Source organism: Schistocerca cancellata, chromosome 5 (genome assembly GCF_023864275.1).
Source record: "Schistocerca cancellata isolate TAMUIC-IGC-003103 chromosome 5, iqSchCanc2.1, whole genome shotgun sequence".
NCBI classification, from domain to species: domain Eukaryota; kingdom Metazoa; phylum Arthropoda; class Insecta; order Orthoptera; family Acrididae; genus Schistocerca; species Schistocerca cancellata.
Genome location: NC_064630.1, coordinates 524,614,683 through 524,642,420, shown reverse-complemented (window position 1 = coordinate 524,642,420; position 27,738 = coordinate 524,614,683). Strand labels below are relative to the sequence as shown.

Genomic DNA, 27,738 nt, shown 5'->3' with positions numbered 1-27,738 from the left:
ACCTGTAAATATGTGAATATATTAATTATGTTTTAGATATTTAATTGTAAAACTATGACATATCCAATACGTTTTTAAAAGAGATCCACTACTACGTTTCAAAGCAGTCAGTTCCATTGCCCGAGTAAAATGCCATGGAGGTTTATAAAGCTGTGTGTGTGTGTGTGTGTGTGTGTGTGTGTGTGTGTGTGTTTGTGTGTGTAAAATAGATGAGACACAATGACAAATCTACATAGAAGAGAATTATAGTCTTCATTATAATCAACAATCTCCTCTTGCATAATTTATTTTAGGGAGGGACAGATGTGAGCGAGCGCGCGCGCATACACACACACACACACACACACACACACACACACACACACACACACCTTCCTTAATAACAGCAGATGACAGTTACTGCCAATTTCATGGGCTTTTCCTCTTCTTTGTTTAACAGTCAAGCAAAATTTCACAAATATTTCTTCTTCTCATGATTTTTGTGTATTTATTTTATCACCAAATTAATTATTTTCCAGGAATCTAATAGGTAAAGACATATTGAGCAAATCGGACCCCATGTGTGTAACATATATGAAACCATTTGGTGAGTCTCGTTGGGTTGAATACCACCGAACAGAGCATATCAAAAACACACATGATCCAGATTTTACAAAGAAAGTTCACGTTATGTACCGATTTGAAGAACAGCAGCCAATAAAGTTTGACATCTATGATATCGATTCCTCAAGTACAAATCTTGCTGATCATGATTTTCTTGGATCAGCATACTGCACCGTGGGACAGATTGTGTCAAGTGGAAAGGTGAGTGCAATTGATTATGAAGTGCATTAAGCACCTTTAATTACTGTTAATTATAATTTCTCAAAGGATGTATCCTATGTATTTGTAATGATTTTCACCTTTTGTAATGTGTGTATCTGGCTATAATGTCTCATTATAGAACACAGTAACAAGATGTAAATGCAATGTGTAACAAATATCAGTTTACAAACTCCTCTGCACTTGAATCGAAGAAGAAAGGCCAAATCACTGTTTACATAAGTATGTTTCATAGAATCATGATCTGAGACAAAATACATACCATCAAAGCCTGTAAAGTAAGTATTTAACAAGTACCTCATTACACGTGCGACTTGACATGGAATGGTAGTGGGTGTGTGCAAGATTACTTTTAGGACGACAGCATGCATTTCACTCATTGCTGTTTTTGCCAAATGATAGTATTTATCTGAGTTGTAAAATTTGGTGATCATTGTCTTTCAGCCAAGATGATTAGTATTTATAAAATGGTGAATCTTGTGAGATGTTTGCATAAAAGCAATTGTGAGAAGATTAGTGGCACCTTAGGGATAACTATGAGGGAACTAAATCATGCTCTCAGTTCATACCGATCCTCTGCCCAAGGGCCAGACGCCATTCACATTCAGATGTTGCAGCACCTTTCTCTTGTGGGCAAGCACTTTCTGCATAACACATACAACCGCATTTGGGCAGAGGGCAAATTTCCTGGATGCTGGTTTGGAGCCACAGTCATACCCATACTGAAGTCTGGTAAGGACAAAAACCTTCCTTCTAGCTACCGCCCCATCTCTCTTACCATGTGCGTTTGCAAGGTGATGGAATGTATGATTCATGCCTAGCTGGTGTGGTGGCTCGAGTCTTGCCATTTACTAACAAGTCCACAGTATAGATTTTGAGCGCGGCATTCTGCAGTTGACCATCTCGTTACTTTGTCCACCCATGTCGTGAATGGTTTTCTGTGGAATTCCCAGACTGTGGCTGTGTTTTTCGGTTTGGACAAGGACTACGAAACCTGCTGGAGTGTTGGTATCCTCCGTACTCTTTACAAGTGGGGGCTTCCGTGGGTGCCTGCTCTGTTTTCTTTGGGCATTTTTACTAGACCGAGTTTTCAAGGTGCATGTGGGTTCTACATTGTTGGACACCTTTATCCAGAAAAATTGTGCCCCCTAGGGTTCGGTCCTGAGCGTCGTCGTCTTTCTTATTGCCATTAACCCTATAATAGCCTGTCTCCCGCTGGGCATCTCCGGCCCAATTTTTGATGATGATTTTGCCATCTATTGCAGTTCTCCACGGATCTGTCTCACTGAGTGGCATCTTCAGCGCTGTCTTGATCGTCGTTACCCCTGGAGCATTGATGATGGCTTTCGCTTTTCCACTGACAAAACCCTCTCTATGAATTTCTGGCGGTGCAAATGGTTTCTCCCACCATCTCTACATCTTGGGCCTGTTGCCCTTCCATTAGTTGAAACTACGAAATTTCTGGTGCTCATGCTCAGTAGGAAACTCTCTTGGTCCTCCCATGAGTCTTAGCTGGCAGCCTGCTGTACGCGGTCCCTCAATCTCCTGCATGTCCTTAATGGTACTTTCTGGGGTGCTGATCAAATCACCCTCCTCCATTTGTACCAGTCCCTTGTCCATTCGAAACTTGACTATAGGTGCTTTGTTTATGCTTCTGCACGCCCATCCCTCTTGCGTTATCTCAACACTATCCACCATCATGGCAACCATTTGGCCACGGGCACCTTTTACACCAGCCCGGTTGAGTGTCTGTGTGCTGAAGCTACTGAACTACCAATTTCCTATGGCCGTGACTTTCTTCTCAGCAGGTATGTATGCTGTTTGTCTGCCATGAGTGGCCACCTCTCCTAGGCCTCCTTCGTTGCTGATTCCTTTGATCGGCAGTATGGGGCTCGTCACTCTTCTCTGTTACCTCCTGGAGTCTACTTTTGCCACTTGCTACAGTGGCTTAACTTCACACTACCTGCAATATTCCCAGTGGGTGTGAACCTTTGGCTTCATAAAGTGGCCCGTGTTAACCTTGGCCTTCATTCACTTCCTAAGGACACTCCTCCAGCCTCAGTCTATCGCCTCCAGTTTCACAACCTTCGCCATGGAACTTCGCGATAGTACCTTTGTATACACTGATGGCTCTCGGACTGACCATGGGGTTGGGTGTGCCTTCATCATTGGCACCCCTGTCTTTCGAATTGACTTCCGGCATACTCCTCAGTATTTACATCTGAGCTCTTTGCCTTGTAATTAGGCCATGGAGTACATCCAGCGACACAGCCTTTCCAATTGTGTTCTCTGCGCAGACTCACTAAGTGCCCTCCAAAGTCTCTGCACTGTACATTGCTCATCCCTTAGTGCAGCAGGTCCAGGAAAACTGTCACTTGCTCACTCTTGGTGAAGCCAGTGTCATGTTTCTGTGGGACCATGGTCATATCAGTCTGCTAGGAAATGAGGCTGCTGACACTGCTGCCAAGGCTGCAGTCCTCATACCTCATCCCTCATCGCGCGAGTACCTATATTCGCTCTGGTGATCTCTGCATTGCTATCTTTCAGGAGGTGGTGTCCCTTGGGCATCGCCAATGGTCCTCCCTTCACAGGGACAACCTCCTCTTGGCCCTCCCTCTGGGAGGATGTCATTTTAACTAGGCTGCATATTGGGCACTGCCTTTTTAGCCATCGTCATTTGCTAAGTGGCTATCCCACCACATTGTACACATTGCGCCCAAATTTCAACTGTCCGCCACTTCCTGCTGGAATGCCTTTTTTTTAACCATTTATATTCCCCCCCCCCCCCCCCCCCCCCCCCCATGAATCATGGACCTTGACGTTGGTGAGGAGGCTTGCATGCCTCAGCGATACACATGGCCATACCGCAGGTGCAACCACAACGGAGGGGTATCTGTTGAGAGGCCAGACAAACATGTGGTTCCTGAAGAGGGTTAGCAGCCTTTTCAGTAGTTGCAGGGGCAACAGTCTGAATGATTGACTGATCTGCCCTTTTAACACTAACCAAAACAGCCTTGCTGTGCTGGTACTGCGAACGGCTGAAAGCAAGTGGAAACTACAGCCATAATTTTTCCCGAGGGCATACAGCTTACAAAATCAAATAGGGGTAATGCAGGAGTATGTTTAATAATGAATAAAAAAAAAAAATAGGAGTACGGGTAAGCTACTACAAACAGCATAGTGAACGCATTGTTGTGGCCAAGATAGACACGGAGCCATTGCCTACTACAGTAGTACAAGTTTATATGCCAACTAGCTCTGCCGATGATGAAGAAATTGATGAAATGTCTGATGAGTTAAAAGAAATTATTCAGGTAGTGAAGGGAGATGAAAATTTAATAGTCATGGGTGACTGGAATTAGAGAATAGGAAAAGGGAGAGAAGGAAACATAGCAGGTGAATATGGATTGGGGGTAAGAAATGAAAGAGGAAGCTGCCTGGTAGAATTTTGCACAGAGCATAACTTAATCATAGCTAACACTTGGTTCAGGAATTATAAAAGAAGATTGTATACATGGCAGAATCCTGGAGATACTAGAAGGTATCAGATTATGTAATGGTAAGACAGAGATTTAGGAACCAGGTTTTAAATTGTAAGACATTTCCAGGGGCAGATGTGGACTCCGACCACAATCTATTGGTTATGAACTGTAGATTAAAACTGAAGAAACTGCAAAAAGGTGGGAATTTAAGGAGATGGGACATGGATAAAGTGAGTTTCAGGGAGAGCATAAGAGAACAATTGACAGGAATGGGGGAAAGAAATACAGTAGAAGAAGAATGGGTAGCTCTGAGGAATGAAGTAGTGAAGGGCGCAGAGGATAAAGTAGGTAAAAAGACGAGGGCTAGTAGAAATCCTTGGGTGACAGAAGAAATATTGAATTTAATTGATGAAAGGAGAAAATATAAAAATGCAGTAAATGAAGCAGGCAAAAAGGAATACAAACGTCTCAAAAATGAGATCGACAGGAAGTGCAAAATAGCTAAGCAGGGATGGCTAGAGGACAAATGTAAGGATGTAGAGGCTTATCTCACTAGGCGTAAGATGGATACTGCCTACAGGAAAATTAGAGAGGCCTTTGGAGAAAAGAGAGCCACTTGTATGAATATCAAGAGCTCAGATGGAAACTCAGTTCTAAGCAAAGAAGGGAAAGCAGAAAGGTGGAAGGAGTATATAGAGGGTCTGTACAAGGGCGATGTACTTGAGCACAATATTATGGAAATGGAAGAGGATATAGCTGAAGATGAAATGGGAGATACGATACTGCGTGAAGAGTTTGACAGAGCACTGAAAGACCTGAGTCGAAACAAGGTCCGGGAGTAGACAACATTCCATTAGAACTACTGACGGCTTTGGGAGGGCCAGTCCTGACAAAACTCTACCATCTGGTGAGCAAGATGTATGAGACAGACAAAATACCCTCAGACTTAAAGAAGAATATATTAATTCCAATCCCAAAGAAAGCAGGTGTTGACAGATGTGAAAATTACTGAACTATCAGTTTAATAAGTCACATCTGCAAAATACTTACACGAATTCTTTACAGACGAATGGAAAAACTGGTAGAAGCCGACCTCGGGGAAGATCAGTTTGGATTCCATAGAAATGTTGGAACACATGAGGCAATACTGACCTTACGACTTATCTTAGAATAAAGATTAAGGAAAGGCAAACCTATGTTTCTAGCATTTGTAGACTTAGAGAAAGCTTTGGACAATGTTGACTGGAATACTCTTTCAAATTCTAAAGCTGGCAGGGGTAAAATACAGGGAGCGAAAGGCTTTTTACAATTTGTACAGAAACCAGATGATAGTCATATGAGTCGAGGCGCATGAAAGGGAAGCAGAGGTCGAGAAAGGAGTGAGACAGGGTTTTAGCCTCTCTCCGATGTTATTCAATCTGTATACTGAGCAATTGCCGATCACATTTTAATTCTGTGAGAGACAGCAAAGGTCTTGGAAGAACAGTTGAATGGAATGGACAGTGTCTTTAAAGGATATAAGGTGAACATTAACAAAAGCAAAACGAGGATAATGGAATGTAGTCGAATTAAGTCAGGTGATGCTGAGGGAATTAGATTAGGAAATGAGGGAAATGAGACGCTTAAAGTAGTAAAGCAGTTTTGCTATTTGGGGAGCAAAGTAACTGATGATGGTCAAAGTAGAGAAGATATAAAATGTAGACTGGTAATGGCAAGGAAAGCGTTTCTTAAGAAGAGAAATTTGTTAACATCGAGTATAGATTTAAGTGTCAGGAAGTCGTTTGTGAAAGTATTTGTATGGAGTGTAGCCATGTATGGAAGTGAAACATGGACAATAAATAGTTTAGACAAGAAGAGAATAGAAGCTTTTGAAATGTGGTGCTACAGAAGAATGTTGAAGATTAGATGGGTAGATCACATAAATAACGAGGAGGTACTGAATAGAATTGGAGAGAAGAGGAGTTTGTGGCACAACTTGACAAGGAGGGACCGGTTGGTAGGACATGTTCTGAGACATCGAGGGATCACAAATTTAGCATTGGAGGGCAGCGTGGAGGGCAAAAATCGTAGAGGGAGACAAAGAGATGAATGCACTAAGCAGATTCAGACGGATGTAGGTTGCAGTAAGTACTGGGAGATGAAGAAGCTTGCACAGGATAGAGTAGCATGGAGAGCTGCATCAAACCAGTCTCAGGACTGAAGACGACGACAACAACAACAACAACAACAACATACATTCCAGTTTGGGTTTGCCATCTGATTTATCAGCCATTTTAGCGAAGGACGTGCGGTATATCGACCGCGTTTTAATTTTTATCCGCCGAAGCAATGTGGCGAAAGCAATTTAATTTTTAGTTTTTGACCTCCACTTCTGTATGACGTTTTTAGCTGTTTTTCCACATGCCTGTTTTTAGCTGTCTCCTATTCTGTCTATTGGGACTGGCATATAGTCGTTTAACTCCTCTCTGTGTGTTCATGTTCTATAGTTTTGACTTTGGGCGTGTATGACCCCAGTTGTTTTTTGCGCCCTAAAACAAAACATAACAAGGTATGTTGTTCACATCAGATCAGTGTTTTTCTTTGAAAATTTGTGTAAAGTATTGTGCAAGCGTAGAGTATGAGGGATTTTTGAGGAGCAGTTCACGTGGCCCAGTGGTCAGCTGCACCAATTGGCAGTTCGTCAGCTCTGGTTTGATTTCTGCCATTGTCAAATTTTTTTTCTTCATTTTATTGTATTCACACAATGTTAAACTATTTATTGTAAAATTTAAATGTGTTTAAACAGTTCAATTTATACACGTAAAATATATTCAGTTTACTACCCTTTAAGTGAAAAGGCTATAGGTGATTGTAAAAAAAGTGGTTCTATAAGTAAATTTAATCTGGAAGTCCATGAAAAGAGTCGGATTTCTGTGTGTGATGTTTGCAATGCACCTTTTCACTTTCCGTGTTTGTTATTCAGTAACAGTGATGTGTGGGATAGAGAGGAAGTGAAAGATCTGGGACATATTAATGCATTAATAAAGAAACTTAATAAAGAAACAACAGAGTCACAAAAACAACATACTTGACCGTAGAGTATGAGATAAAACTAATATTGTTACAATATTAAGTCACATCTATCATGATGATGCCGTGAAACACAATCTGTTTTTGTAATATTGTAGCACAGTTATAAAATTTTGCAAGGGCCACTACTGTATCAAAGTACAAATTGTTGCAAAAATATTTCTGATTAAATGATATATTCTGAATATATACGTTCCTTTTTTGTCATGAGAAGAATTTGGCATTCTACGAAATTTATAAAAATCAAACATAACTGCCCTAAAATATTTAGCTAGAGCAGCTTTCTCTAAAAATTATCTAGAATGAACAGTTAGGCATCCAATCATGATTGAAATGCACTTGATTTATTGGCAACAGACAGACTTGACCCCCTTTACAATGTTCACATAATGATGGGATCAGTGATCACAGTATAACTGTAGCAACAATGAGCAAGGTACAAAGGGCTAGAAAATGAAACAGGAAAGTTTAAATGTTCAGTAAGTTTGATGAGGAGGATGTTATCTCATTTCTCAGAAAGGAATTAGAATCAATTTATTCGTGTAGTGGACATATAGTAAAACTGTGACTCAAGCTAAAATGAATAACTGAACAATCACTAGAAAAACACGAACCTTGCAAAGTAATTGTAGGTGGGTGACATCCCTCTTGGTATTCAGACATCAGGAAACTTATTAAGAAACAACACCTGTTGTGCAAAAGATAACAAAACACAAATCTGCAGACAGGCAAGTGATAATTTAAATAATTTCAGCCATCAGGAGGGCAATGCATGGAGCCTTCACTTAGTATCATTCCAAAATACTATCACAGGGCATTAGAAGAAAATCTGATCATGTGTTAAGGCAGTCAGTGACCCAGAAGACTCACTGTATAAGCACTTGAAGTCGAGAAAGAAATCAAAATATAAAACAGTGAAACAAAAGCCAGGATGTTGAATAGTAACTGATAAAACTGCAATAATATGCAGTTAGATCTCAACAAAATTTCAACCAACTTCCTCTTATAGGGAGATGGAAAGCTGTTGTTATCCCTATTCTGCCAGTGCCATTTCACCCTTTGAATAGGTACACTTCTCAAAGAACTGCGAGTGTGCAGACTCTAAAGTTTTTGCTGAATGTATGTAACATATATGCTTGCATGTACATGTAAAATGAACAAAATGCCTCTTATAGATTGAAGATATTTTTTATTCTTTCACTTATAAAATTTCACATTTTTAAATACATTAAAGTACCTGTTGAGTTGGTGGTTCTCAATTTACCTGTAATAACTTGTTACCATGCTGAATACAAATTGGCCAAATTTATGAAATGGAAAGTTGCAACTCACCGTACAGCAGAGATGCTGAGTCCCATATAAGCACAACAAAAAGACTGTCACAAGTAAAGCTTTGGACCATTAAGGCTTTTGTCAAAAATAGGTCTCTCTCTCTCTCTCTCTCTCTCTCTCTCTCTCTCTCTCTCTCTCTCTCTCTCTCTGTGTGTGTGTGTGTGTGTGTGTGTGTGTGTGTGTGTGTGTGTGTGTGTGTGTGTAATAGAGAGAAACATTCCATGTGGGAAAAATATATCTAAAAAGAAAGATGATGAGACTTACCAAACAAAAGCGCTGGCAGGTCGATAGACACACAAACAAACACACAAAATTCTAGCTTTCGCAACCAACGGTTGCCTCGTCAGGAAAGAGGGAAGGAGAGTGAAAGACGAAAGGATTTGGGTTTTAAGGGAGAGGGTAAAGAGTCATTCCAATCCCGGGAGCAGAAAGACTTAACTTAGGGGGAAAAAAGGACAGGTATACACTAGCGCGCGCGCGCGCACACATATATCCATCCGCATATACACAGACACAAGCAGACATTTGTAAAGGCAAAGAGTTTGGGCAGAGATGTCAGTCGGGGCGGAAATACAGAGGCAAAGATGACGTTGAAAGACAGGTGAGCTATGAGCGGCGGCAAATTGAAATTAGAAATTAGCGGAGATTGAGGCCTGGCGGATAGTGAGAAGAGAGGATATGCTGAAGGGCAAGTTCCCATCTCCGGAGTTCTGACAGGTTGGTGTTAGTGGGAAGTATCCAGATAACCCGGACGGTGTAACACTGTGCCAAGATGTGCAGGCCGTGCACCAAGGCATGTTTAGCCACAGGGTGATCCTCATTACCAACAAACACTGTCTGCCTGTGTCCATTCATGCGAATGGACAGTTTGTTGCTGGTCATTCCCACATAGAACGCTTCACAGTGTAGGCAGGTCAGTTGGTAAATCACGTGGGTGCTTTCACACGTGGCTCTGCCTTTGATCGTGTACACCTTCCTGGTTACAGGACTGGAATAGGTGGTGGTGGGAGGGTGCATGGGACAGGTTTTACACCGGGGGCGGTTACAGGGGTAGGAGCCAGAGGGTAGGGAAGGTGGTTTGGGGATTTCATAGGGATGAACTAAGAGGTTACAAAGGTTAGGTGGATGGCGGAAAGACACTCTTGGTGGAGTGGGGAGGATTTCATGAAGGATGGATCTCATTTCAGGGCAGGATTTGAGGAAGTCGTATCCCTGCTGGAGAGCCACATTCAGAATCTGATCCAGTCCCGGAAAGTATCCTGTCACAAGTGGGGCACTTTTGGGGTTCTTCTGTGGAAGGTTCCGGGTTTGAGGAGATGAGGAAGTGGCTCTGGTTATTTGCTTCTGTACCAGGTCAGGAGGGTAGTTACGGGATGCAAAAGCTGTTTTCAGGTTGTTGGTGTATTGGTTCAAGGATTCCGGACTGGAGCAGATTCGTTTGCCACGAAGACCTAGGCTGTAGGGAAGGGACCGTTTGATGTGGAATGGGTGGCAGCTGTCATAATGGAGGTACTGTTGCTTGTTGGTGGGTTTGATGTGGACGGACGTGTGAAGCTGGCCATTGGACAGGTGGAGGTCAACGTCAAGGAAAGTGGCATGGGATTTAGAGTAGGACCAGGTGAATCTGATGGAACCAAAGGAGTTGAGGTTGGAGAGGAAATTCTGGAGTTCTTCTTCACTGTGAGTCCAGATCATGAAAATGTCATCAATAAATCTGTACCAAACTTTGGATTGGCAGGCCTGGGTAACCAAGAAGGCTTCCTCTAAGCGACCCATGAATAGGTTGGCGTACGAGGGGGCCATCCTGGTACCCATGGCTGTTCCCTTTAATTGTTGGTATGTCTGGCCTTCAAAAGTGAAGAAGTTGTGGGTCAGGATGAAGCTGGCTAAGGTAATGAGGAAAGAGGTTTTAGGTAGGGCGGCAGGTGATCGGCGTGAAAGGAAGTGCTCCATCGCAGCGAGGCCCTGGACATGCAGAATATTTGTGTATAAGGAAGTGGCATCAATGGTTACAAGGATGGTTTCCGGGGGTAACAGACTGGGTAGGGATTCCAGGCATTCGAGAAAGTGGTTGGTGTCTTTGATGAAGGATGGGAGACTGCATGTAATGGGTTGAAGGTGTTGATCTACGTAGGCAGAGATGCGTTCTGTGGGGGCTTGATAACCAGCTACAATGGGACGGCCGGGATGATTGGGTTTGTGAATTTTGGGAAGAAGGTAGAAGGTAGGGGTGCGGGGTGTTGGTGGGGTCAGGAGGTTGATGGAGTCAGGTGAAAGGTTTTGTAGGGGGCCTAAGGTTCTGAGGATTCCTTGAAGCTCCGCCTGGACATCAGGAATGGGATTACCTTGGCAAACTTTGTAAGCGGTGTTGTCTGAAAGCTGACGCAGTCCCTCAGCCACATACTCCCAACGATCAAGTACCACAGTCGTGGAACACTTGTCCGCCGGAAGAATGACGATGGATGGGTCAGCCTTCAGATCACGGATAGCCTGGGCTTCAGCAGTGGTGATGTTGGGAGTAGGATTAAGGTTTTTTAAGAAGGATTGAGAGGCAAGGCTGGAAGTCAGAAATTCCTGGAAGGTTAGGAGAGGGTGATTTTGAGGAAGAGGAGGTGGGTCCCGCTGTGACGGAGGACGGAACTGTTCCAGGCGTGGTTCAATTTGGATAGTGTCTTGGGGAGTTGGATCGTTAGGAGTAGGATTAGGATCATTTTTCTTTGTGGCAAAGTGATATTTCCAGCAGAGAGTACGGGTGTAGGACAGTAAATCTTTGACGAGGGCTGTTTGGTTAAATCTGGGAGTGGGGCTGAAGGTGAGGCCTTTGGATAGGACAGAGGTTTCGGATTGGGAGAGAGGTTTGGAGGAAAGGTTAACTACTGAATTGGGGTGTTGTGGTTCCAGATTGTGTTGATTGGAATTTTGAGGTTTTGGAGGGAGTGGAGCTGGAAGTGGGAGATTGAGTAGATGGGAGAGACTGGGTTTGTGTGCAATGAGAGGAGGTTGAGGTTTGCTGGAAAGGTTGTGAAGGGTGAGTGAATTGCCTTTCCGGAGGTGGGAAACCAGGAGATTGGATAGTTTTTTAAGGTGGAGGGTGGCATGCTGTTCTAATTTGCGGTTGGCCTGTAGGAGGATGCTCTGAACAACCGGTGTGGATGTGGGAGAGGAAAGATTGAGGACTTTTATTAAGGATAGGAGTTGACGGGTGTCTTCGTTGGCTGAGTTGATGTGTAGGTGAAGGATTAGGTGGGTGAGGGCAGTGGATTGTTCAGTTTGGAACTGGTATAGGGACTGATGGAAAGAAGGGTTGCAGCCAGAGATGGGAACTTTAAGTGTGAGGCCTTTGGGGGTGATGCCAAATGTCAGACAAGCCTGAGAAAATAAAATATGGGAGTGTAATCTGGCTAGGGCGAAGGCATGTTTGTGGAGGGAATGTAAATAAAACTTAATGGGGTCTTTGTGGAGGTGTTGTGAGGGTGACATGGTACTAGAAGGTGGAAAGTGGAACACGAGGCTGAAATGAAAATGAAAATAAATATAAAAATATATGGGGAGAGATAAAGGTAAAACTAATGGAGATCTGGTGTGAAAAAAGGCGAAAAAGGGTTGGTTAGAGCTGGGCTATGTTGATCCTGTGGTGAACTTGTGTAGGTAGATAATGATGTGCATAAAGGTTAGGTGGTTGTGTTGCCGCCAAAACACGTTAAAGGGTGGAGAAATACGGGAAAATTTCGAAAAAACTTCTTGGTTACCCAGGCCTGCCAACCCAAAGTTTGGTACAGATTTATTGATGACATTTTCATGATCTGGACTCACAGTGAAGAAGAACTCCAGAATTTCCTCTCCAACCTCAACTCCTTTGGTTCCATCAGATTCACCTGGTCCTACTCTAAATCCCATGCCACTTTCCTTGACGTTGACCTCCACCTGTCCAATGGCCAGCTTCACACGTCCGTCCACATCAAACCCACCAACAAGCAACAGTACCTCCATTATGACAGCTGCCACCCATTCCACATCAAACGGTCCCTTCCCTACAGCCTAGGTCTTCGTGGCAAACGAATCTGCTCCAGTCCGGAATCCTTGAAGCAATACACCAACAACCTGAAACAGCTTTTGCATCCCGTAACTACCCTCCTGACCTGGTACAGAAGCAAATAACCAGAGCCACTTCATCTCCTCAAACCCGGAACCTTCCACAGAAGAACCCCAAAAGTGCCCCACTTGTGACAGGATACTTTCCGGGACTGGATCAGATTCTGAATGTGGCTCTCCAGCAGGGATACGACTTCCTCAAATCCTGCCCTGAAATGAGATCCATCCTTCATGAAATCCTCCCCACTCCACCAAGAGTGTCTTTCCGCCGTCCACCTAACCTTCGTAACCTCTTAGTTCATCCCTATGAAATCCCCAAACCACCTTCCCTACCCTCTGGCTCCTACCCCTGTAACCGCCCCCGGTGTAAAACCTGTCTCATGCACCCTCGCACCACCACCTATTCCAGTCCTGTAACCAGGAAGGTGTACACGATCAAAGGCAGAGCCACGTGTGAAAGCACCCACGTGATTTACCAACTGACCTGCCTACACTGTGAAGCGTTCTATGTGGGAATGACCAGCAACAAACTGTCCATTCGCATGAATGGACACAGGCAGACAGTGTTTGTTGGTAATGAGGATCACCCTGTGGCTAAACATGCCTTGGTGCGTGGCCAGCACATCTTGGCACAGTGTTACACCGTCCGGGTTATCTGGATACTTCCCACTAACACCAACCTGTCAGAACTCCGGAGATGGGAATTTGCCCTTCAGCATATCCTCTCTTCTCGCTATCCGCCAGGCCTCAATCTCCGCTAATTTCTAATTTCAATTTGCCGCCACTCATACCTCACCTGTCTTTCATCTTTGCCTCTGTACTTCCGCCCCAACTGACATCTCTGCCCAAACTCTTTGCCTTTACAAATGTCTGCTTGTGTCTGTGTATATGCGGATGGATATGTGTGTGTGTGCGCGCGAGTGTATACCTGTCCTTTTTTCCCCCTAAGGTAAGTCTTTCCGCTCCCGGGATTGGAATGACTCCTTACCCTCTCCCTTAAAACCCATATCCTTTTGTCTTTCCTTCTCCTTCCCTCTTTCCTGACGAGGCAACCATTGGTTGCGAAAGCTTGAATTTTGTGTGTATGTTTGTGTGTCTATCGGCCTGCCAGCGCTTTTGTTTGGTAAGTCTCATCATCTTTCTTTATTTTTATATATATATATATATATATATATATATATATAAAAGATGATGTGACTTACCAAATGAAAGTGCTGGCAGGTCGACAGACACACAAACGAACACAAACATACACACAAAATTCAAGCTTTCGCAACAAACTGTTGCCTCATCAGGAAAGAGGGAAGGAGAGGAAAAGACGAAAGGATGTGGGTTTTAAGGGAGAGGGTAAGAAGTCATTCCAGTCCCGGGAGCGGAAAGACTTACCTTATGGGGAAAAAAGGACGGGTATACACTCGCGCGCACACACACACATATCCATCCACACATATACAGACACAAGCAGACATATTTAAAGCAGACATATTGGTCTTTAAATATGTCTGCTTGTGTCTGTATATGTGTGGATGGATATGTGTGTGTGTGCGAGTGTATACCCGTCCTTTTTTCCCCATAAGGTAAGTCTTTCCGCTCCCGGGACTGGAATGACTCCTTACCCTCTCCCTTAAAACCCACATCCTTTCGTCTTTTCCTCTCCTTCCCTCTTTCCTGATGAGGCAACAGTTTGTTGCGAAAGCTTGAATTTTGTGTGTATGTTTGTGTTCGTTTGTGTGTCTGTCGACCTGCCAGCACTTTCATTTGGTAAGTCACATCTTTGTTTTTAGGTATATTTTTCCTTCATGGAATGTTTCCTTCTATTATAACTATATATATATATTTGTGTGTCTATCGACCTGCCAGTGCTTTTGTTTGGTAAGTCTCATCATCTTTCTTTTTAAAGAAAGATGATGAGACTTACCAAACAAAAGCGCTGGCAGGCCGATAGACACACAAACATACACACAAAATTCAAGCTTTCGCAACCAACGGTTGCCTCATCAGGAAAGATGTCATAGACACACACATAGACACACACACACGCAAACCACACACAACTGCAGACTCCTGTGTGTGTGTGTGTGTGTGTGTGTGTGTGTGTGTGCGGCTTTATTTGTGACAGTCTTTTTCTTGTGCCTATTTGCAACTCAGCATCTCCACTATATTGTGAGTGGCGACTTTCCTTTTCATGATATTTTTGCATTCCATCCTGGATTTTCCATTGTTTGAATTGACCAAATTTCATGTTTCTGGCCAATTAGTTTAGAGGATAATGGTACCTGAAAGTAGTTTTGAGAAAAATCGATTTAAAGTTTAGTATTGCAATTTTAGTATAGTTATTGATAAGAATTACTTTCCACTAATATTTTCCTGCACCATACTGAGCATCATGTGAATCATACTGATCTTTCCTTCTCTTGGTCTCTCGTCTTTTCTCTCTAGCTTCTTTTGTGCATTTTAAATTAGCAATTTTTGCTTTGCTGATTCTCATTACCTATTTGCACCAAGGATTTTGCAGTATTTCCACTAATTTTGTGCCTAGTACTTCCAAAACATCCAGTTTTCTTGTTAAACTATAATTGAAGCATAAAATAGCATCATAAATACCAAATTTCTGTCTGACACATCTGTTTGCCCTTGCTTACAATTTCTAGATCAATTATCTTGCCTGTATCAAATAATGTAGCTGCCATGACACCATTTAGTGAAGTGTGGCAAAGTTCGTGCCAGCTGCCATCAAAACATGCACCACTTTCACTGTAATCACTTTTCTGGACTACTTCTTCAACTTCTTCCTTCATTGAGATGTTACAAACTTTAGCAACAACAGTTCCAATAATTTTATTGGTAAGTCATAAATTTTGCAAGTGGGTTTGGAATGTCAGATAATGCGCATACGTTTGCCTGCTTCCATTCCTTTACCAATAGATCTGAGACTATGAACTAGCCTTATGTTGTTATTCTCATACAAATTATTATTTGCTATTTCTGATGTCATTGTTGTAGCAACTGCACCATATTTTGTACAATTCAATGCCAGGTTTGACACAGTACCTTTGCGAAGACACTGATTCTCTCCCAAGGATACTTCATCACCACATATTCTGCACACAGTATTTTTGGAAATGAAATCACAGAGCATGCTAAGGTTCACCACAATATTTTCAAACAAGTGTTAGTCTCCACTATCTGACTGGGAGGAAACTCCTTGAAAACACTGCAGTCTCTTTCTGGAGGTGCTGATTATCTTTACGTCTAAATTTCTTGGTTCGTTTGACCCACTAATGTCATTTACCATTACATATTTGTTTCCTCTGAATTTTAATTTCATTCACAGCATTTTTATGAAAACTTGCAAAACCAGCGAAAATATAAACCAACACATACATCATCACTTGCAACAAGTTTCACTAAATACAATCGATAGTGCTTGGAAACAATAACAAACATGATCAGAATGATGAGCATCGATAGTAGATACCGGGTAGGGAACCTTGACACAATAGAACTTCAGAAACAGGGAGTAATGTGTAAAGAATAAAAGGAGCCTGTGCATTATCTCTGCATGATGCAAAAAAGGAGGTGTGGCATTTAAATGACAGATTGCATAAAGCGTGAGAAAAACCATCATAACTCATGGAAAAAATTGTAATATTTATATGAAATGAAAACTGCAGGAAATAGCAGGCATATCAAATTCACAAAAATCTAAAAATTGATTTTTTTGAGCCTATTTGCCTACTGCCTCCCCTTAATAAGGAGCAGGGCTGGATCTGAGTTTTACGAAGGGGGGCAACCTTAAATTTGCCGCCCCTTCTTTCACCCCCACTCATAAAAATCAAAAAATTTTGAGAGTAATTTGGGTAATATATTTCGAAATATCAGTATCTGACAATATTAACTTATTTTGTTAAACAAATTAATGTCAGAGAAAACAAACATAAACAATTTTAAAATATACAAGAATATACCATAAGTCTCATACAGTAATCAATTTAAAACTTTGCTTTCAGACCTTTTTTTGACTGCAAAAACATTTATGATATCATCATAGTTTATGGAAGCAGCTCGCTTGTTCTCTATGGAGATAATACTGAGATATGTTAATCTTTGTTGAGCAGTCAAGCTCCTCAAATGATTTTTAATTAGTTTCAGCTTGCTGAAACTTCTTTCTCCAGAGGAAACGGATACTGGTATGGTAAGAAATATTCTTAAGCTTGCAGTAATGTACCAATTTATTTTTATAAATCAAACTTAATGTGGATGGTGCAGTGGCAATTTGCATCTCTCTCTCTTTTACCAGGGCATGGTTTTTGAAACTTTCAATTTCGAAAATAAATTCTTCCTTGTTTAGGTCTTCTTTGTAGGTATCAGAAAGTTCTGTTGCTTTGGCCTTTAAGTCTTCCACTTCCATTTCTTGAATTTGAACTCCACACAGAAAACTATATTTTGCACTAATGTTCTGTAGTGCAGTAAACTGGGTACTCAGCTGCATTATCACTCTGTCAATTATTTCTAACAGGGACATGCTAAAGAAATCATCCTGCAAAATGTTTGGATGCTTCATCCTCGCAAAGCTCATCCGTCTTTTTCTTTTTTTTTTTTTTTTCTTTTTTCTTTTTTTTTTTCCCCCCCCCCTGAGAATACCATTGAAACCTCATAATCTTCTGCTAGCACTTTGGCCTCAGAAATAGTTTCAGAGGTACAAGAGTCATTGGAAATTTTCAGAAAGTTCAAAAGGCCTTGAATGTTTCGGACAGCTTTATCAATTGTAAGGCCTTCTCTTTGCAGAAACTGATTAACATGATCTATTTTTTTCAATATTGCATACCAGAAACAAATTAAGCCAATAAATTTTAGTTTTCTCATATTTTTTAAAATGGAGCTTACCTCTGTTTTTGTTTCTGGTGTTGAGAATTTATAAGTTTCAATTTCTTCCAGAGCCTTTACAACTTTATGAAAATGCTTATAAACTGCTTCAACTGCCTCTACTTTTGCAGACCACCTAGTCTTGCTGTGGGGTTTTAATGTTGTGGGTATATGTTTTTGTAAGATTTTCCATCTCGATGTGCAACCCACAAAGAATAGATACAAACGGTGGACAGTTCCAAAAAATGTTTTTGCATCAGCAGATGTGTTGGCTGCATGTGTTCGTACTAAATTTAAAGAGTGAGCAGCACATGGTACGAAATAGGCCAGGTTATTCTTATCAAGTAATCTTGACTGGACCCCTTTGTACTTTCCAGTCATGTTTGCCCCATTGTCATAAGACTGACCTCTGCAGTATTTAATGTTCAACCCATCTTGTTCCATTTTTTTCAGTTTTTCTTGACCAAGACCTTCTCCTGTTTTGTCTGTAACTATAAAAAAGTCAATAAAACTTTCCACAACCTCCGAGTCATTTGCCTTGACATAGCGAACTACCTGAGTGATCTGCTCATTGTGGGTGATATCTGGAGTGCAGTTAAACATCAATGAAAAATATATAGCATCTAAAATATCTTTAATTATGTCTGGTCTTATTTTGTGGGCAATCAAGTCAAGGAACTCACCCTGCATATGTTTGGAAAAATAGCTAATCTGCCCTTTCTTGTGGTGTTCAATATGCAGATGAAGGGGGACACTATATTGTGATACAAGAGCAATGGTATTTAGAAATTTCCCACTGTGGACCACCAAAATCATCAACCTCTTTTGTTCCTCTAAACGGACTTCTTTGCTTGGCTAGAAAAACAGCATCAATAATACAGTGCAACATTGCTCTCCAGTGAGATTCCTCTTTTTTTTTTTTTATCTGGTCTTGCAGCCCTCGGTCAATGCTTCCGCTTCCGAGAGAAGACTCTAGAGCCTTCGAAGAGCAAAAACAAAATTTATGGTTTGGTGATCTTTCATGGGCATGCAATTTTTCACCAACCTTTTTCCAATTAACAATCCCTTCCTCTTTAGCTGAGAATGATTTTGAATGAAAACTAGCCTAAGTGACAAGATAACCTGCAGGGAATACAATATAAAGTGTTTTTGATTTCACTATAACCTAGCCATGATATTTTAACTTTTGTCCCATTTTTTAACTGTTTTAGAAACCAATCTTTACTTAAATTGCAACCTTATAGCTCTTACTGATGTCTGGATCATGTTCATTTTCTGCTCTCATTTTTGTAATGTTACATCTTCCAGAGTCAGAAAACCTCTTCGGCCATGTACCAGGATCGTTAAAATCAAACTAAAACTCAGAAGTTTCATCCTTTTTGCTGAACACTAGCCAGTGTTCTAGAAAGTTATCTTTCACATACCTTCGCAGTGTCATCTATTACATTTGTACTCAGGCCATCTTCAGTTTCACCCAAAAACAAAAAATATATAATCCATAATGAACTTGGTAGATTTACTGTCTGAGTAATTTGTTTACATCATTCTCTGTTGTGGTAGTGTTACAGTAACTTCAAGGGTTTGATCCCTGAGTCAATCCATATGATGTGGTCCAGTGAGGATTGCTTGACCACTTTTAAGTATTTCGATTTTTTTTATGTGATTACCCTATAATTGAGAAGTTCAAAACACCCTTTGAAAAAACTAACTTGCACTGTTACTGAATGGTGGCCATTTTTATTTGTAAGTGCAAGACGATTTTCCAGAGTGGAGACTTTAGCGATAATTTGAAGATCTCTGATTGGGATTGAGTTACAACTTTGCAATTGGCATGCTTGTTTTTAGAAAAGTCTCCTTTACAACCTTGTCCATTACACAAAATACCCTAAATACAATTTACATTATATAATCTTACCTGATGTTTTGTTTTCTTTACTGACAGCAGGTTTTGTGAAAAAGGAATCCAATTTTCATGTATAACACCTCACTTATTTTTTTTTTCTTCCTTTCTTCTGCTATTTTTCTATACATCGCCCCACTACTCCGCTTTCTGCCATCCATCACTGTACAACTTATTAAACAAATTTAAATAACAACAGAACAACAATAGAGATCAATACCAACTTGTACTTTTTCATAACATGTAAAAGAATGCTGTCCTTAAACTGCTGGGCTAATAAGCCACAGTAGTCAGTCATGTTAAACAAGTATTTGGGGTAAGTGTGTACAGAGACATGAAGTGGAAAAATGTTTTATGCTCAGTTGTAGGTAAAGCAAATGGAAGGGCATGATTCATTTGGAAACGGCAGTTTGTCGTCAAGAGGTGGCATTCAACACAGTTGTGCAGTCCATATTTCAATACTGTTCACACATACCAGGTTGGAATAACAGGGAGCATGATGTGGGTACAAAGACTGGTGGTGGAAATATACACAGACCTGTTTGACTGTCAAGAAAGTGTGTCTGAAATGATGAGAAATAACTGGCGCACACACACGAAGAAAGCTGTTGTATTTCACAGGAGCACATGCTTAGAAGAAAACCTTAAGAACAGTCTTTCAGAGCAGAAACAATAAAAATATTCTTTAGTGCCTTCATCACAGAGGTAAAGCTAAAGCATATAACTACTTGGACAAAGGCATGCAATCAGTCGTTCAGTCATGCTTGCCGTCCTCAATCTATGAATGGAATGGGGAAAACCTTAACGTATGGCGCAACAATAATTACTCTGTCACACAATTCATAATGATTCACTGAATATAGATGTCAAATGTTAAAAACATTGATTTTCCTTTTCCTGTTAGAATAGAATAAATTTTTGCACATTTGTGGAAACAAATTATGACAACCCAATACAAGTGTTTGTGCTTCAACATATGGCAACAGAAGTTAACGTTAGTATCCGTACTAATGGAAAACTTTTATTTATATTATAAAAGTGTGAAACATGCATTAATTTATGTCTGTTTTGGTGTTACTTATAAAGTAACCATGCATTGTGTAGTGACAAAAAGGTTAACACATTTTATTAACTTCTGTGTGAAAGAGGCTTCAGATCCCCATAATGGCATTCAAGTTTAGATTTTTTGTAGCTTACTTTGAAAACTTTTGATAAATCCTTGAATGGCTCCTTTAAATAGCATGTAGCTGATTCCTTCCTCAACTGCATCTAATCTTTAATAAGAGTCTCCTTTGTGTGTGTGTGTGTGTGTGTGTGTGTGTGTGTGTGTGTGTGTGTGTGTGTGTGTGTGTGTGTGTGTGTGTGTGTGTGAATAATTAAAGCAAAATAGCTGTGGCAGAAAATGAGCAATTGTCAAAACTTATATTTGTCTGTTATAGGAATCAGTATAAATATCTGTGTCGTCATTATGCCAGCATCGTTATTCAAAAACCACTAAAAATCAGGAATCTTGAATTTTCAAGCAAACGTAGCAGCTGCAACGGTGTGATTTGCAATTTTCAATACTAATACTAGCGTAGTTCAGATAACTGGACTAGGACTGAAGCCTTCCAAATGTCAGAAAGCTACAGAATAGCCTGCAAGTCTGATATCTTCGTTCTAGCTATATGCAGTAAATTGCAGAAGCCTTGATAATAAATTCTCTGAATTTATTGCTCAATGAAAAAACTCTTAAAATTGTGCTCAGAATTGAGAACTGGGTGAAACCCAAAGTAGAATGCTCAGACATATTTTACTAAGCATGAAACATATGAGTACATTAGAAAGATGTTGGTTATTACAGGAGGGGGAGTGCTCATTGCAATGAACATTTATGTCTGTTGAGGTCAAAATTGGGTCTGACTGTTAAGTTATCTGGGCATGAAAGAGCAGCCTAGGTGAATTCAAATTAATCGTCGGACGCTTTTACAGTACTCCTCCAGTAAAAAGATGTAGGATAGCCAAAAGAAAGTCTTTGTTCAGTAGCACAGCAGTACCTTGATCATGCAATATTAGTTGGATGTGACTTAAACGTTCCGAGGATAGCTTGGAATGTCTAACGATTCCTTGCATGTGGTAGGGCAGACAGTTCTGTGAAGACATTCTGAGAGTTTGCTCAGACAACTGTTTTGAACAGCATCACAACCCATATGCATGGAAAAGTTTGAGACTCCTCATAGCTACAAATAGACCTAATCTTATTGCAGTGTGAGTACGGGAACAGGAATTAGTGGTCAAGATGTCATTGTAGCCCATTAGTTACTAAAATAATAGCTAGTAAAGTTAATAAATCCATCGAAAAGACTACGGGAGTTTCTATGCTGGAAAGAACAAATAAACAGTTGTTAGCATTGTACTTAGACAATGAATGAACATCATTTAGTTCCAATATGATGGACATAGAGGAATTATTTGCTCTGTAGAACTATGTGCTGAGGGATGGGCAATACAAACTGTAATTTAATAACAAAATTGAAAAAGTGGTGAGAAAACAAATAGTTGCACCCTTGGTTCAAAAAAGAATGCCAAATGCAGGTTAAAGTTAGTAGAAATTCCGGAATTTATGAAAAGACTGATGCGAGAAACGTATAACTGTCATTCTCGGGTGTTAAAGATCTTGCTAGAATCCGAGAAAATCACTAAGTTGGTTATGAAGACTTCTATTCAGTCATTTGTAGACAAGTCTGGTGTGATAATGGAAAACACCAAAAGGAATGCTGAACTTTTAAATTTTGCGTCTACAAAATCGTTGATGCAAGAGGGTTATAAAGGTGTACCGTCCTTTGACTGCTGCACAAACTCCCAAGTGGAGGACATGGAAATAAGCATTCCTGGCATTTATAAGTAGCAGAAAGATTTCAAAACAAATTAGTTGCCAAATCGGAATGAATGGAATGTCGATCCAGTTTGAGATAGAATATTCTTTAGTATTGGTCCAAACTTAGCTTGCATTTATTGTGAATCTTCAACCCAACGTAAAATTTAAAGTGACTGGAACAACACACAGGTGAGTCCCGTATACAAGGAGGGTTATACAGGAAGAGTAAAAGAGTGGACTTACAAAATTGCAGACCAATATCCTTAGCGTAGATTTGCTGCAGGACTTGTCAGCCCATTCTAAGATCGAATGTAATAAATTTCTTTGAGAGTGAAAAGCTTTTACCCACAAATCAACACAGATTTAGAAAGTATCACAAGTGCTAAACACAACTTTCTCTTTCCTCTCATGACGTTCTGTGAAGCATGACTGAAGACACAGGCAGAGTCCATATTCCTGGATTTCCAGAAAGTATTCATCTCGGTGCCATGTTGTACTGTTAACTGGCTGTTAGGTACGTGGTTATAATGTTCTGACTGATCACTGTATGTGCTCTAAGATCCTGCTTTTTTCATTTTGTTACAGCTTTCTAATAATGCGATCTTGGTGGATAGAACTGCATCGATATTAATTAGCCTTTGAAGGTCACCAACATGATATGCGAGTCCATGTAAAATCTATAACCCAGTTGCATACTTTGTCTGGTATTGTGTGAGCAACTATTCTGTTTTAAAGTTTATCAGGCTGGATTCTTGAAACATTTAGGATTAATTATTCTTCATTGTTTCTCTTCAGTTTCAATTACCCAGTATTTTCACTGATACAGCAAATATAACCTGATCTGCAAAATTTGTACCCTTTACAACGTGTTGTTGCAATTCTTGGCGTGAAAATTTTTTAGGTCATATAACCCAGTTGTATTGTCTTCGATGGCAGTCGTCAAAGGTATCATCAGGATTGCCCCAGGGAAACATGGTAGGACCACATTTTTCTCTATATACATAAATGCTCTGACAGATAGAGTGAACAGCAATTTGTAACTTTTTGCTGATGATGCTGTAGTGTATGGAAAAGTGTTGTCTTTAAATGACTCTAGGAGGATACTGGATGATGCGGATAGAATTTGTGTGTGGTGTGATGCACGACACCTTTCTCTAAATATAAAAAAATGTAAGCTAATGCAGATGAGTATCGGAAACAATCCTGGAATGTTTGAATACAGTATTAGTAGTGTGCTGCTCCCCTCAGTTGTATCATTTAAATATCTAGACATAAAGTTGCAAAGCAGTATAAAATGGAACGAACATGTAACATCAGTAGGAGGAAAGGTGAGTGGTCAACTTCAGTTTATGATGAGAATACTAGGAAAGTGTAGCTCACCTGCAAAGAAACTATGTTCCTGTATTACTAACCAACTAACGCGGTTCATGGTCCATGATTCACAGATTACAGTTCAGTTGCCGGTTGCATATGTAACAGGTTCCAGGGGCAACAAAACTTTGATTTTCGGTATTTAATATAATTATTGACCAAATTTAAAAATTAAAAATGTGTCATAATTTAATCATTAAGGAGTATAATGTTGTTCAACGTTTAACACAGTAATTATTACAGTTAGAAACTGTGTGTGTGTGTGTGTGTGTGTGTGTGTGTGTGTGTGTCTTGATGCAGCATAGTTCACTACACGCAAATTACCCCAACTGTATTCATATAGTGTTTGAGAATGAGAACACTTCGTGACTTCCAACATGCTTCAAATTTAATTTCAAATGGCTTCTAAACTTTTTCTCACTTACACGCTCAATGTCCAACATTTAACATATTAACTTATCCGTAAAGTAATCAGATGTTTGAAACTGTTTTATATGTGGGAGTTCGATCCTTTAAAGAATCGGGGGTTTACTGGGAGAACAGGATGAGACGCATTTTTGAGTGCTACCAGAGTGTGTGGGATCTCCACCAAATCAGATTAAAGGATGACGTCGACCCAATCCAAAGGTGTGCTGCTAGAATTCTTTCCAGTGTGTTTGATCAACACACGAGAATTCAGGGAATAGTCAGTGAACGCCAATGGGAATTCCTGAAAGATAGATAATGTTCTTTTTGCAGAACACTGTTGAGAAAATTTAGAGAACTGACTGCAGGGCAGTGCTACTGTCACCAACGTACATCTTGCATAGGGACCCTGACCACAAGATAAGAGAAATTGAGGCCCATACAATAATTCTCTTTCCCTCATTCGATTTATTAATGAAACAGGAAACAAACTGATGTCATAGTGGTACAAAGTACCATACCGTCTGTCACTATATAGTGGCTTCTGCAGAGTGTGTGTGTGTGTGTGTGTGTGTGTGTGTGTGTGTGTGTATTTGCAGATGTGGATAATATGACAAGATCAGAAAAAATCTGACAAAATAACATGCAAAATGCAAGTGAAGATCAGAAAGAAAGTTTTAGAAAAACCAAGATCATCTTGTTACCATATAACAGTCGTGGGAAGACAACATCAGAACTGATATAAAACTGTTTAAATGAAGAAAGCCACATGTGTAAGTGAAATCACTTGTGAAATAGGTTCTCAGGTTATTAGCACTCTCAGAGTATAGTCTGCCATGTGAAATATTGTCAGTTTCATTCAGTAAGTCAGTGGCATTATTAATAGGGGCAGGCAAAATGAACTGGAGTTATGTTTTCTTGTGCGATAGTACTGATTAGGTAGAAATAGAGATTTTTTCAAGTTTTTGATTATTTCCCACAATAAAGTTTAGAACAAGAGTAGAAGGGATTCGTGCAACAGCCCATTACAGGTTGTTCTTAGACATAACAACTTCCAGTGATGTAGTGTGGATGGGTGTAGGGGAATATTTAATTGGCCATGCCTTATGGGCTACACACTGCCAACTTATTGGTGTATATTTCTCTGCATAGGCATAATTGACTGTCAGTATGGGGGTCATGTGATTAGTACATCACTCTTCTGGCAGTTAATATCTAGTTTCCCAATCAGACTGGAGAAACAACAGATACTTCGTCTTCCAGCAGTCCTCCTGAGTCTGTGCACACTGTTCTGTTTGTCCATACCAGGGCAAAGGTTTATGGTAGGTTTGTGTACCAATAATGAATAATTAATATGATTATTATGGTTAAATGTTGACTGGGAAACAAGCCAATCAGTTAGGCTTACACAACAAAAGCAAAATACTTTGTATCAGAATCACAGTTAATGAGAACTTTAATGCTGCCTTAAATATATTCCTACACCAAATTTGACTATTATTTGTTGGGTATGGAAGGTGGGAGTAAAATTATACAGAAGTTGGTAGAAAGGATGGAGTATATGAATGTGCACACCTGCTGCTACAGAGGGTATGCACAGTACGTATTATGGCCATGCCAGCTGACGCGTGTTTACCTGTGGGCGTCAGTAAGTCGAGCAGGCCAGTGCTTGAGCCAACTACTGTGGACTTTGCCGTGCATATAATGCTGAGAGTCAACAGCCACCTGCTGCGTTACCCCTGTGCACCACTCTGAGGGTCTGATTTTCTGCTTCCTGTAGATTGACTCTCACAAAGAGTTTCCATTTCCTCTCACTGTGTTCTGTTCCCCCTGTTATTATCCAGCCACTGTTAGCCCATGAAGAACCCATGCTGACAGTGTAGTGTAGTGGCATTTTCACACCAATTTAGATACTAAATAGACATAATTAGATTGCTGAAAAACAGTCATGCTTGCAGCTATGATAGTGTTCGCAATCTAATATTAAAATTTTGTACAAGAGTATTACGAAGTACTCGTTCTTCATCCCAAACCATTTTTTTTTTATATGGCAGTGACTCAACTCTCAGCAGTTGCCCTGATCTATAAAAACAGGCACTTCAATATAGCCTCTGACTGCAGACAAATTTCTTTCTTTTCAATCTCGCTGAGTGAGATATCAGTGTTTGACGCTAGACTTCTATTTAGGAGGCACTGAAACCATTTTCCAATCATCCAGATTTACATTTTTTCATTACCATCAACAGTGTCACATTCATGAGACACTACAGAGAGGTTTGGAATGTAATCCAGAAAATTGATGCAAAGGCTGGTGATAAGGGAGTATGCCAACACCTCTTTTCCTTGTGCCAGCCAAATATTGGTGGTGAAAATTTCATCCACACCAGGATTTGACCTGGCTTACCTGATTTGAACAGCACTGCACAGGCGATGAAGTGTTTTGTTGTTTGTGGAAATAGATAAGATTTCAGATTACAGTCTAGGATGTTCTTAATTTCTGAACCAGTATCTCTTGAATTACCATTCTGCTAAACTAAGTAGTTTTTCTGATGGATGTCTTCTTCTCCACTGTAACTTTACTTGTGCTGAAATTTGAATATGCTTATCTACTTCTTAGACTTTTTTCTAAATTAATAGAAAACACTTTCCCATAAAAAGTTATACTGAGCCATCAGATACAATATGCAAACACTTCAGTGTCTTATAAACATGAGTCATGACATTACATGCGTTCAGTACGTGACCGACAGGTCTTTTTAGAATGACACCTCAGCATGCATTAGTGACCTCAACTATGGAGACAGGCATTTCTCCTAAAACATTCACAATTGAATTCTTTAATCATCTTTATCCAAACTCCCCCCTCCCCCAATGAACCGTGGCCCTTGCCGTTGGTGGGGTGGCTTGTGTGCCTTAGCGATACAGCTAGCCTCACCGTAGGTGCAACCGCAACAGAGTGGTGTTTGTTCAGAGGTCAGACGGATGTGTGGTTCCTGAAGAGGGGCAGCAGCCTTTTCAGTATTTGCAGGGGCAACAGTGTGGTTCATTGACTGATCCGGCCATGTAACATCAACCCAAACAACTTTGCAGTGCTGGTACTGCAAACAGCTGAAAGCGAGGGGAAACTACACTCCTTATTTTCCTGAAGGCATGCAGGTCTGTATGGGTAAATGATAATGGCATCATCTTGGGTAAATTATTTTGAGGTAAAATAGTCCTCCATTGGGATCTTCAGTTGGGGACTACTCAGTAACATGTTGACATTAGGAGAAACAAAGCTGGCAGTTTACATACCAGAGACTGGAATGTCAAATACCTTAATTGTGTTGATAAGTTGGACAATTAATGAATAGGTTGAAGTGTATGGTGAGTCGTGCATGGATGTCAAAAATGTTCGTAAGTGGTGTAGAGTGTTTGCAGCTGGTCGGACCGAAATTCATGATGAACAAAGGAGTGGGAGACCGTTAATTTATGAGCAGACAGCGTTGAAGGTTGAGCAAAGCCTGCATGAAGATCGGCGGATTGCCCTGGATGATCTCTGC

At 40.6% G+C, this 27,738-nt stretch overlaps 1 protein-coding gene across 1 annotated transcript in view; it reads left to right on the top strand.

Moving 5' to 3' along the window:
• Window positions 1–27,738, top strand: part of LOC126187489 (copine-8-like) — a 160,262-nt gene that overhangs the window by 39,526 nt on the left and 92,998 nt on the right. Inside the window, exon 2 of the mRNA XM_049928596.1 lies at window positions 519–804. Within this exon, the coding sequence (XP_049784553.1) occupies window positions 519–804 (286 nt within the window). The remainder of the gene's footprint in view (window positions 1–518; window positions 805–27,738) is intronic.